Here is a 13504-nt window from a genome sequence, read left to right on the forward strand (position 1 = left end):
GATATGGTCAATGCTTCGCTCGAAAATGCATGAATTCTAAGCATTTGAAGACAGCGAAAATTATTTAATTGATTAAACATGCTGGGAAAGGATACGTATTGGATATTATTTGGCCAATTGAGCTAACTTCAAATTTAGTCAAATTAATAGAAAGAATAGTGCACAGTCGCCTCAAAAAACATGTTCATGACGTCAACGGTCTCAGCTCAGCCCAGACTTTCGTCGCGCATGCTCTATGTGATCCGCGCATGTGTATCTACAGAGCAGAATCCGGTTCCCGCTACGCAGAAGGGAAGTTTCAGCTTTGATGACTCTTGATGTCGCAAAGACCTGTGACAGTGTAGAACATAGTATTTTACTTAACAGGCTTGCTCAGTTACATCCTCCAACATGCATTTATGCGTCGATATCTGAATTTTTGAAGGACAGATTCTTTTACTGCGCCGAGGGAACCCTATGTTCAAATGCATATTATCAATCAAGAGGTGTGCCGCAAGAATCGGTGCTATCCCCTCTGCTTTCTTAATATTTTGGTCAGTGCCATCCCCATTCATCCTGATATAACAATTTTTTGTGTATGCAGATGACACAGCTTTTTCCGCCTCAGCCAGGGATATCCATTCCCTTTACCAGATTCTGCAGGGATATTTGGATGCTCTTGGAGTATGGTTGCACGGTTCTAATTTATCCCTGAATGTAGACAAATGCGGAGTTTTGGTATTTCCTCCAGACACGCCTTTGCACATTTCATTAGTCCATCGCTCTAACCAGATTCCACAAATGGAATCCGTTAAATATTTAGGTGTTACTTATCACCCAGGATTAGATTTGAGCCTTCATATAAAGAACAATGTGTCTAAAAGAGAACGTGCTCTAGGTCGGCTGACAAGAATCGCCAATAAAAAGTTTGGGTTGCGCCGCGACACATTATTGTTACTATAGAAAGCCTATGTAAGACCTACACTTGAAATTGGTCACATTCTGTTCACTGGAAGCGCAAACTACAAGATTCAACCCTTAATCTTACTGGAAAGGCGCGCTCTACGTCTCTGGCTTGGTCTCCCAAAATCAGTTTCAAACGCCCTGTTTTATCTCGAAGCCCGTATCCCTGATCTGAATTCCCGCTTTCAAATGCTCACTGTGGGAACTTTCCTCGGGCGGTTGGACACGGCGACTGATGTCGGTACTCCTGTTTTTGTGTATCAGCCGGTCTTATTTTTTTCTCATCATTGGCCACGGTATAAACTGCCACAAGTTATCTTAACGCAGAACCTTTTAACACCGATGGGTGTTAAAACGCCGGCAGCATTGGAATTCCATTTTGACTACATCTTTCCATCTCATGCGAAACACATGCCCGCAAACATTTTAAACGATCTTCTCTGTGATCACATAGAGGAATACGCCCATCATGCGGTGCTTTCTACCGATGCCGCCGTCAACTGCCAAAAGCTACTGTTGGCATCTTTTCGCAGTATTTGGCATGAAGCTATTCTGTCCGCATCCCAGATTATATTCCTATATTATATGCAGAATTTTTGGCTCTTGGAATGGCCCGGCACAAAATTCCATGTCATGTGTCTCATATTATTATCCCCGCTCATTGTTTGTCAGTTTTAGTCTCCCTTGAAACTTCAAACTTCACAAAAAGATTTTTTGAGCCGTTTCCTGCGATTCTTTGTCCCATGCACTTTGAAGGAGGTCCGTTTTGTCTGGGTCCCTGGCCATGCAGGTATTCATTCAAGTGAGGTGGCTGATTACTTAGGAAGGTCGGCTCTTGACGGGTCAGTGACGCATCCAGTCCCGAATCTCAGCCTGCTGGCGATTTCCAGGTTCCAGCGGTTCCACCGCATATCAGCCAGGTTACGTGATGCCTTACTAAATACCTCTGATTATCAGCACTTAGCGTATAATTGGAACGTCAGTTCGTGTAAAACCAGGCTGTGTGAGGTATCAATGACGGGGTTGCGGTCAGGATTCCCAGTTTGAATGTGTATCTGTGCAGGTGTGGGTTGACACCGAAAAATCTATGTGACGCATGCGGGGAAGTTGAATCGGTATACCATTTTCTCCTGTGCCGTCCAAAGTTCGCATTTCAGAGAGAGATTTTCCTGGAGGTCCCTCTCTCCACGTTTGGGCTCCCTCTATCTCTGCCAGTGTTATTATCGTTCAGTGCGAGCGCCAAAGGATATGCATGGGGTTCAATTTGTGGGATTCTCCATAATTACATAATTGCAACTAGTAGTTGATTTGCTAATTCTTTTTAAATTCTTCGAGCTCTTCTTTTTTCCCAAAAATCCTCTCTCTTTTTTTAATATTCTTCTGCCGGTTTTATTGATACATTTTTCAAAATTAACGCTTGGTGCTAAAATTTTGTCTTAATCTAATTCGGAGATTTCCTTGTTTATGCCACTACACCTTGGCCAATCCCCCCATGTGGGTATGTGCCATGTTTTAAGAGGAAGAAGAATAATTACCACCTGGTAGATCGTAGCTCCAACCGACAACAGACGGTATGAGAAACTGCTTGGCGGTCTGGGAACACCGCGCCCACAGCTTCCGGTTTCCATCTTGGTTCGGTGGAGCTCGTCGAGCTCGTGCGTCGTTTACTATGCGCACTTTCTGATACCAGTGTAGCTCTCGTGAATGTCACGAGTGTAATTGCAAAAGCCAATTCCTCAGTTGCTGTGCTGATTGCTCTGCTCACGTTTTACCTAATGTAGGTCGCTTTACTCAGCTCCAGCATGCTCCTACTGCGTCCTAGCTTCGCTTGAAATTTGGCGCTGATGATGGCAAGAATCGGCACAGGAAAGTCGGTTGGAGAGTCAAACTCTGTGCCGTTATAGTTTCAATACGCGGATTTAAGTACCGGCTCAAGTGTCACGCATTATCATCACTATTCTATTTTCAAGTGGCGGCAAATCCATACGGGAGGGTAGCGAGCGGTTATTTTGCGCCGAGTGCGCAAATGTGTTGACCAGCTTCTGTGGCACTGGGTAATATAGTGCGTTCTGACGCTAGCAGCTCTGTGCACTGTGATACAATCACACAAGACCCTCGGCCATCTCTGTACTGGCATTTCCTTAGCTGCAATGTGCAATGCATATCCGAAATTTTCAACGTCACCGTTTGAAAGCCGTTGCTATTGATTCAACCAGGCGTACGCATCGTTGAAACTGCGTCATGAAGTGAATTTAGCGCTTTTAGCAGTCCATATTAACAAGTGGATATCCTGAAAAAATAACATATTCACACCTCAGTTTTTATAGTGTTTATTACATCACACAGACGCATTATAACGCGCATAACATGCGGGTGCGATCGCACGACATTTAAGGAAAACAGTGCTTGGGACCTTGCAACAGCTCCACGGCCGAGAGAGCTTTCTAGCCCTTCTAAAAGCAATTTAACTCGAGTAAATTCAAGTGAACACTTAGGAAACTAAACAGTAATTGGCTTTTGGTTCTTTTTGTGCACTTATTTCGCCACGGCACGAGTTATCGAGGCTCGTAGAGGGAGCGCACATAGTGCCTATGGCCACTATTTGGCGACAAATTAATGAACGCGCTTCTTCGCGACTGGACTACATGATTAAGCAAAACACGCCTAGGCCGGCTGGAAAATTTTTCATCGCCTATTACGTTGTTAAAGTACGCGTCGATATGTTCACGTCCGACCGACTGTGCACTATCGGAGAGTTAGTAAATGTGCAAAATCGACTCCTAATTTTAATCTGAGAGAACAAAGACTGATCCGTAACCTAGTTTGAACGCAAATAACCTGTAAAGCTTTGTGAAAAATTAGCCCAGAAAGCGAAATGTGGGCACTGGTCAGCGTGCTGACGCGATACCTCGCGCGACATTTGGTGTTATTAAAACGTTGGCATAAAGTTTTTTTTAAAAATTAGAAAGCAAGATGTTGAATCGTACCTGGTGCCCGCTCGCATCTTACTGTCATTGCACAGCGCACAACGTAGCGCAGCAGTGCACCGGCATTTCACATTTCAGGCGGGGCGCAACTGTTTCAACCCAACGCTGGGGCGCGGTTTCGTTTTCTCTAATAATAATTGGTTTTTTGGGGCGCAGTATCTGTCTCATATATCGTTGGACACCTGAACCGCGCCGTAAGGGAAGGGATAAAGGAGGGAGTGAAAGAAGAAAGGAAGAAGGGGTGCCGTAGTGCAGGGCTCCGGAATAATTTCGACCACCTGGGGATCTTTAACGTGCACTGACATCGCACAGCACATGGGCACCTTAGCGTTTTTCCTCCATAAAAACGCAGCCGCCGCGGTCGGGTTCGAATTCGTTTTCTCTACCGATCCAAGATTGCGGGCCTAGTTCTCGGAGCGCCAAGAGATGGCGCTGCGCATTTCGCATATCGTCCATTGACATCATGCTAGCGCACATATCCGCATTTGCCCTAATTACCCAAATCGACTGACATTTGTGTCAGCGCGCTCTTTTTCAGTAATGGGGCGAATTTTCGGCGAACAGTTATGTTTTCTGACAAAGGAACTTTTATGAGAGGAGTTCCTGCACCACTGTTCCAGCCCTTTCTTGTCTGTATCAAACGGCCACACGAGGCTAGTTTTCGGCCGGTCTAGTTTGCATAGCAAAGTCACCTGTACAATCTATTTTGTGAATAGCTACGGACACCGCAGCCGCCGCGGTGGCTAGGCGGTTATGGTGCTCGGCTGCTGAGCCGAAAAACGTGGGTTGGATCACGGCCGCGGCCATAGCTTAATTTAGCCATTACATCCACCACTTCCAAATACATCATCAGCGACTCTAAAACTGCTCTAAAATCAAAACTTTGCCCAAGGAAAGGCCCACTCCGCAGCCATCAAAACCTTACAGAAAATCTCTAATAGCCGCCAGATCACATTAACTGTGCGAGTTTGTATTTCCCGTCGTAGGCGATGTGCCAAATGATAAATTTCGTTCAAATCTTTGTGAAAGAACAATATGGGTCACGCTTCCACGTTCTATCTCTTGTCTTTCAGCGTAACAGAAATTTCCTTGAAGCGAAAGGCATAGGCAAATTTTGAGGTGATATGGGTCAAAAGCCATTGCTTCTCGCTAGTCAAAAGAACTTTCTACCGCCTGTGACAATACATTTCAGATTGAGGCTCTGCATCAAGGCCACAGGTGCTACAGTGCCTAGAATATGCAGCACGGAGGCTTAAACATTGTTTCAATTCCTTTAAGGTTTCTTGAAAACGTTTGTAAAGGCTGTGAGCACCCTAAAATGACTGCTAATAGTTTACGATCCTGAGGCTGGTTGCGTTGCCAGCGCCATCTAGCGTCGCCGACGCAATACAAAGCGGAGCAAACGGGGCGCCCGGCACCCGATGGCGCCACAATCGCTGGGGGCGTTGTTTCGGGGCCGTCCCATGCGTCGCGCGCCCGCTTAGCCGGACGCGCAACAAGTCCGCCGCTGGCGACGAAGAAGACGCCCCCCCCCGCGTGTCTACCTGCAGGATCAGCAGCGGAACCATGGCCGTAGTCCTGGATCCCTGGTCGAGCCGCCGAGCGGAGCGCCTATGGGGTGAGCACCACGGCGCTTGCAGCAGCCGCCGTCGCGTGCATGCGCTCTAATTGGCAGGCGCGCGCGCGCGCATAACCATCAAATTTGTCTTCGTCAGCGCACGCGCTTGCATCATCTGCTCTCGTTTCCCGGGCTTCACGTGGCGCTGGATGCGAATCCTCTGTATGAAAATGCGCGCCGAGCCAGAGCAAAAGCGAATGAATTTCCGGCAACTTGAGCAGGCGCCCTGTCAGCGGACCGGCGTTTCTCCTTTACGCGTCGCATGACAGCTCCCGGCTGCGCGCATCGGGTTCACTGCGCGTCTCAGTGCTCGGGAAGCCCGGCGGGTTTTCACGGATACTTGCGCACAAAACTACAGAGCGTCGCCGATTAAGGACTTTCCGTGCACGTCACTGAGGCTGCATGCGTTCGTGAGGGTTTATTTCTTGGAGTTCTCAACAATGCACGATCGCGGTGGTTATTTCTTCCTTTGCTTCGCGTGCTCTCCATGGGTGCGTGAGAAGCCGACGCAAGGTGAACTACTCCAGCTGAATCGTGTAAATGTTCGATGATCGATTTCTACTATTCGCGATGAATGAAAAATCATTGCGGAAGTTGCCCAAGCGCCGCGTTAACTTGCGGGAGGAATTATATATATATATATATATATATATATATATATATATATATATATATATATATATATATATATATATATATATATATATATATATATATATATATATATATATATATATATATATATATATATATAATAGGTGTTTCTCCTGCTTTCTAATCAATTATATTTTAGCTATGATATAGGAGCACTATTAATTTATCATTGGTGAACACAAAAAAAAATCGAAACATATTACCCTCTGCTTGTTATGGCTTCGATGACTGTTGGATTCCTTCATTTATACATGTATGAAAGTCAGACGTGGTGAAAGAAAAAATATCCCGCAACAGAGACATCAAATATATTCTTTCTCTACGTCCCAATAAATCATAAAACAGCTTCTATACACTGACCTAACTTCTATACCATCGGCACGGGCTATAGCTAGTGTATCTGACATGAAAGTTTCTCCATAAATATTTTTGGAGACTTCTTCATGCGCAAATCAATTCTAATCATCTGTCATTCAGTATTGTATATACAATCAGCGGCGGAAACTAGACAAGGAAGTGTGAATTTCTTTTGGTTGAAGAGGAGTACGAATTGTGAAAATTTATCATTAACATGTTCATCTTGAATGTTCAACTAATCATTGAATAAGGGGTTGCCTAAAATGATTCGGTCATTATTAACATTTGCATAACGTTGCGAACACACCTGTACTAAGTTCTGCTATCACACTTTTTTTTCTACCTGGGTGCATGGTATTGTAATTAAGGCATCTTGGCAGCAAACACGACTGAGTCTTCAAGATATCAATGCGCCTGACTACTGATATCAGCTTGTGCTGGTGACCTTAAGGCGCTAACATTCTGCTGCCGACCGCGAGGTTGTTGGTTCTGTGTGCCTGCCTTCTACAGCCACGAATTTCGACGCAGAAAACATTTTGCAACAACACTCACGTGCGTTCTTGCGTTCGCCTCGATTTGCATTCTCACTCGTTTCAATACACGTAAACAACATGTGGAAATTTTTTTTCGAATCCCTCCACGGTGGCGTCCCCCGCAATGCACGCCTCTATTTAAGGCAATTGAAACCAAGCAATTTTATTGCCTGGTTCGGATATCCGTCGACCTGCCCATTGGCAGGGTAAGCACCCTAAAGGTGTCTTTATGACTTGGCATCATGGACTTTCCTTGAAGGACCAGAGGTGTATCAACCGCTAAAGCAGCAAATATCCAGCGGACGCACCAAATCTGGCACAGATGACCCGGGTGTCTTGGACACCGTCGTACGCCGTCTTATTTCCTGGTGTGGTCTACACTTTCTCGACGCCTGCCACTTTCGTCCTCAGAGCCACCCCGAACCTCCGCCAATTTTGCATCTGCGTATGCAAGTCACCTATAGGTTCCGCCACACGACAAGGACGAGGAGGGGGAGGAAAAACATTTATTGAGAGCTTAAAAGTTTGTCTCGATCCGTTAGCTCTGCTCATCCCCTTTCAGCCTCGTTCTTATGGACAGCAGGGTCCTTGCTGCGCAGGGTATCCTCCCAAAGCTGGTAGGTTGTGTTACGTGTTTCTTCCGAGTTGTTTCTTTTGCAGCCTGTATGGAGGGCGTTTCACCTATGGCTTTACCAAAATTTTAAAGGTAGGTATTTTTATTTAAAAGAGCTCATTTTTAAGCGGTGTAGTACATCAAATTAGAGCTAAGACGGGCTAACTGGCGGGCTGGTTAATAGCAATGAATAGTTAACTTTTTAACTGTTATTGTTTGGCTTCTTAATTATTGAGAGCAAAGGTGGGCAACCTCATGAGGTCGACCTCAATCTCACGTCGTGAGGTGAGGTTGAGGTGAGGTCGGCGACGGCTCGAAATTTTGTGAGTGAGGTCAGCAAATCAGATCTCAACCTCACGCGTGAGTTTAAGGTTGAGTGAGGTCGTCTTTCAGTGAGGTCGAAATTTTGAGGTCGAGGCTTTTTGCAGCTGCTGCGGCTTACTTCGACGAGTGCCGCTTCCGAAGCGGAGTCGGAGCGCACCACCGCAGTGTTCATGCAATGACGCTTGGTGTTCGGTTTCCCCTAATCTAGATAACCGGATGCCGCAGTCTGCTCTTAGCTTTCGGTGCTGCGTCGCAATGCCCGTTCAGTCCGAGCATACAGGAAGCCGCACCCCTCTGGTCTTCCCGGAAGGAGTGTTACTGTCACATCACGCCACTATCCCTCCCCCTTGCCCCGCTGGCGTAGCACCAGTAGCTGCCTGCCTGTCGGCTCAAACTCCCGAGAGCGCGCAAAGCACAGAACTCACGTTTACCCGTGGTAGCTTTGCTTGAAAACTAAACATTTTGACAGATTTACCTGTCTGGCTGGTTTGAAGACATAATAAACTGCACACCTCCAACCAAAAATGTTAACTTTAACCCGGCGTTTCGAAGCCCACTCGGCTCCTTCATCAGGGGTGACTGAGGGCAGTAGCTAGCGTCTTTTAAGTATGGAGGGGAAAGGGGGGTCAAAGGAACGACAGCTGTGTCGCGAAAGGCGCGGGGGAGGGGGGGGGGGGGGGTTAGGCTGTTAGTCACGCTGGCGTACTGCAGGGTGGTGGTGAATGGCGACATTTTTCCGTTGAGTTGAAGAGCGAAGTCCCTGGGCATATACTGGGGGCAGGTTTCCTTTTGTGCGGTTCCAGAAGGATTCCAGAAGGAGCCTCTTGTGGTGATTTGTTTCGGTTCCGAGGATGCGGGTCTCTTCGAAGTTGATTCTGTGGTCGGAGTCCTCGGAATGGACTGCCGGGTGGTTCGAAGAAAGAGAAAATCTTTGGTTTCGGGTGATTTTCCTCAGGTATGTCAATGACTGCTTCGCCATCATCAAAAAATCTGAGACGTCCTCGTGTTCCGAAACCACAATACCCTTCAATTCTCCGTATACCGAAAACCAACCCACTCACGCCGGTATCTCCACTTCTATTCGAACCACCCGACAGTCCATAAAGCATCAGTGGTGAAGACGCTGTTCAGAAGAGTTGAGACACACTGCAGCACAGAACTTGACAGAAAAAAAAAGAACAACGCAGGATATTCAAAGAACTCATCATGAACGGCTACCCAAAAGACTTTATTGATAAAACCATTCGACGTCAAAAACACAACATTCGTCAAGAAATTGACGCACAAAGAGCAACGCCACCACCAAAATACGTCACTTTAACTTATGTCGAAGGTGTCAGCGAAACCATCGCCTGAATCCTGAAAAAAAATCGAGTCTCCAGGTTGCGCACAAGCCCACAAACACTGTTGCGCTTTGCCTACCTGTTCCCAACGACCGGCCGCCGAGAAAAAGAGCCCAAGGCATTGTCTACCAAATTCCATGCGCCGACTGCGATGCAAGCTACATGGGCGAAACCAAAAATTTCAAAAAAAGAATTCGGCAACATAAGAACGACGTCCGCAAATTCTCAAGAGAGCGCAATCCAGTAGCCGAACATTCCAAGGACTCCGACCATAGAATCAACTTTGAAGAGACCCGCATCCTCGAAACCGAAACAAATCACCACAAGAGGCTCCTTCTGGAATTTTGCACATCCAAACCACCCCGAACAATATCAACCGCACAAAAGGAAACCTGCCCGCAGTATATGCCCAGGGACTTTGCTCTTCAACTCAACGAAAAAAAGAAAGTCGCCATTCAGCACCTCCGTGCAGTGCGCCAGCGTGACTAACAGCCTAAACCCCCCCCCCCCTCCCCCGCGCCTCTTTCGCGACACAGCTGTCGTTCTACCCCCCCCCCCCCCCCCTCCATACTTAAAAGACGCTAGCCGAGTGGGCTTCGAAACGCTGGGTTAAAGTTAACATTTTTGGTTAGCTTTGCTTGATGCCGCAAACGTGTCCAACAAGCACGCAATAAATTCGTCGCAGCGTGGATGGCCCCAAGCAAGACTGCTTCGTCATACCACATCATCATCATTTTGGCTTTCCTGTCTGACAGGATTCTCAGAATTGTTTTTAACTGAAAAACTTCTTAATCGCTTTTTTTTTCTGAGGTCGAGCAGCTGACCTCTACCTTACACTTTGAGGTTGAGTTTGGGTTGAGTGAGGTCGGCAGTGGCCTCAGGAAAAGTGATGTGAGGGTGTCTCAGGAGACCTCAACCTGAACTGATGAGGTTGAGTGAGGTCGGAAAATTTTTTTTGAGGTTGAGGCGAGGTCGTGATTTTTTAGGTCAAATGCCCACCTCTTAATGAGAGGCGTGTAGCCCACTGTAAGTAGTATCCATGTCAGTTTTTAGAATTTCGAAAACGCGCTTACGCTTGGCGCTGTAGCCCCACGTATATTGGCTTCATCGCGCCAAAATGCATGCGCTTTCGAGAAGCTTGCAGGCAAAGCAACCTCTCCAGTCCACGGAACTCACCGAAGCAGCCAAAATGTGTGGGGCCACAGCGCAGAGGGTAAGCGCGTTTTCGAAATTTTAGTCATACGGATATTACTTACGCTGAGCTACACACCACTCAGTAATTATGGCGCCTAGCAGTAATAGTTGAAAAGTTAACTATTAAATTTTAGTTAGCCAGCCTGTTAGTTAGCACCTCTTAGCTTAATTTTGATGTACTGCATTGCTAACAGTGTCATGCAAAAAAAAGCGCTGTTCTAACTCGAAAACCCTACTTTTAAAAATTGTGTAAAGTCATAGGTGGAAGGCACTGTATATGTCGGGGAGCCATTTGTTCAAAGTTACTGGATTGGGCAGTGTTTGTGTTCTCCTAATTATATGTTGTTCCCTCTCATTGAGATTGTTGCTAGATATGAGGAAAACACTCCTGCTCAACCTATAGTATTATTTGATGCCCGCATAGCTTAGTAACAGGTTTGACGGGCTTTTGAGAGAATATGACGGCTGAGTACTCGGGGCTTGGAACAGTGTGACTCGAACCTCAGAGTCAGCCGCCTCGTTTCCGGGCGTGTTCATGTGCCCTGGGGTCCAGATGTCGAATGCATTGTTCGTTTCTGCTTCTTTTAGTATGTTCCAGCAGGGTTCGCTTTCTTAACCTGTCACGAATTTCCGCACTACTGTTTGAGATTCTGACATCACTGCTGCATTTCGGCTCCAGCGGATGGAAAATACTTCGGCTGCCTCTTCCGCCACCGTCGCATACTGTACTCTGATTAATTTCGCTCTTAATGGGAGAGCCTTCGGTGTTGTTATCGATACATATTGCGGCTATCCCGTTCACGGGGTCTGCTGCAGATACGTATATTGTAGCCTGACCATTATCACAGCGCTTGGATATATGTATTTCGCTTTTGCCTCCCTTTGTTGAAATCTCTCTCCAGGCGTCCCGGGACTGGTTGGGTATTGATTCCTATCCTGGTCCTTAGAGGTAGTTTCTGCTTGTCAGCTACTTGACAGGGTGCGAGGATTTCGAGCTTTTGCTGTGTTTTTCTGCCCAGCTCCGATTTTTAGGATAACACAGTAGACACAAACACACTTTTATGTCGGTATAGTTGCTATGGCGTTCGGCTCCTGAGCAATCGGTCGCGGGTTCGAATCCCAGCCGCGGCGTTTCAGTATCATGGAGGAGAAGGACAAAAAACACCCTTGTGCTGTGTGATGTCAATGTGCTTTAAAAAACCCCGGGTGGTGAAAATAAACTCTCATTGCCTTCAGTAAGGCATCCCTCTTTCCTCACCCATTTACTCCCTCCTTCGTTTCTTCCCTCGCGGGGTGGTCCAGGTGTACACCGACAAGCGAGACAGTTTATTACTTGCGCGCTTTCCTCGTAACCAAATATTATTCGTATCCTTTCAACATCCTGCATTTGTATACAGTGTATATTGCCGCCCTACCCCTATCCTTCTTTACTATCGCCCTCCCCCCCCCCCCGCCTCTCCCTGCCCTCTCCCTGTCTTTTTTCTCACGCTAGCCGCAGCTCATGTGCTTCAGGTTTCGAGGGCAGATGCCCCGGCTAGCAACGCCTTCTCCTACCATTGTTATTTTTACTGATAAATAGGCACTAACAACATCAACAACTTGTGGCTAGGAAAGCTCGAGAGCTTTAACATAAACAAGGAGGAAACATATTCCCTGCTCCAGAAACGATAGAATAATAATTGTAATACCCACTTGTATTATTATAGTTACTGGTATTGTTTATGGTCCTGCTTATCGTGAAGTTGTTTAGTGCGCGTATTCTTGCTGTTATTCACGCCGAAGTACACCCTTACAAAAATGGTCTATAGAGAGTTTATATACTTCTTATAGGCTGTATTGCATTCCTATAGATATTTAATTTTGTCTATTGATAGTCTAGAGACTGTCTATAGGCAAAAGTCCACTAAAAGTGTATGGCAATAAATCTATAGATTCTCTATAGACTGTCTATAGCATTTGTATTTCTAGACTGTTCTCTAGGGTTTGTACATAGATAATCTAAAGACTTTATAGACAGAAGTCTATAGACATTCTATAGATTGCTTTTTTTTTTGTAAGGGCAGACAACCTTCTGTACGAAGAAGTGGCGCGTGGCACGCACCCAGGCGGAAAAAAACGCAAAACGGTTCTCGCGAAGCCTTGGTTGCTCCACTGCGAAATTTCGAGGACCCCGCGCTGTGCGGGATCGAGCGGCGTCAGTGTATCCTTCGTGCACCGCAGGAGGACGCGGCGCGAGTGGCGTGTAGTTGCAGCGCGAGTTGCACAACCGCTCCGATCGTGCAACCCAGACAACGCCGCTCGGGCGTCCTCGACATGTCCGAGCGCGGCCGCATCGCAACACGAGCGTTGCCGGCTGCTGCCGAGCCACCGACGCGTTTTACGAAAGCCGGCACACATTTGGGCCGCACGCATGGTAACAGCGGCGGAACGGGGAAACGTTTTGCGATGTCTCGCCCTGAGGTTTAATTGAGTACGCTTGTACCACCTACGGCCGTCAATCTGTGGACGCCGGAACTGTGAGACCCAGCCGGTTATGATATCCGCGCTAGACACTCGCAATCACGGAACTTGCAAATTACACAACATCCGCACATACCTTGACGGGTCCCGTCAAGGTCCCTTTGTACTTCGCGGTTAAAATAATTCATCACAACTTTCGCAGAGTTCGCGCATGTTGTTTTTTTTACGTATTTTCTTTACATTCTTCCTGCGTGTTATTCACAGACATTCCATTCACTTTGAGACCGCCGCAGCGCAGTTATGTGTGCTGTTCTTGTTGGTCGCACGTGGAGTTGTAACTGAAAACATTAGAGCAAAAAATCTGGAATTTGGTTTGTGAGACGAGATTGTATCTTTTGCTGGGTGCGCCGCCTATGATCGTCTATCTGTAGACGCCGGAACTGTGAAATCCAGCCTGTTATGATCCGCGGTGGACAAAA

At 46.8% G+C, this 13504-nt stretch overlaps 1 protein-coding gene across 4 annotated transcripts in view; it reads left to right on the top strand.

Moving 5' to 3' along the window:
- The first annotated feature begins 5373 nt into the window (after positions 1-5373).
- LOC144109398 (uncharacterized) overlaps positions 5374-13504 on the top strand; it is an 80408-nt gene continuing 72277 nt past the window's right edge. For 3 of the 4 annotated variants that reach the window (XM_077642180.1, XM_077642184.1, XM_077642185.1), the window contains exon 1: positions 5390-5547. In XM_077642180.1, coding sequence (XP_077498306.1) covers positions 5496-5547 — 52 coding nt within the window. In that variant the 5' untranslated portion in view covers positions 5390-5495. Of the gene's footprint in view, positions 5548-13504 lie in introns of all 4 variants that reach the window. The other variant, XM_077642181.1, reaches the window with a different exon arrangement.

The sequence above is a fragment of the Amblyomma americanum genome, chromosome 11 (genome assembly GCF_052857255.1).
Source record: "Amblyomma americanum isolate KBUSLIRL-KWMA chromosome 11, ASM5285725v1, whole genome shotgun sequence".
NCBI lineage: Eukaryota > Metazoa > Arthropoda > Arachnida > Ixodida > Ixodidae > Amblyomma > Amblyomma americanum.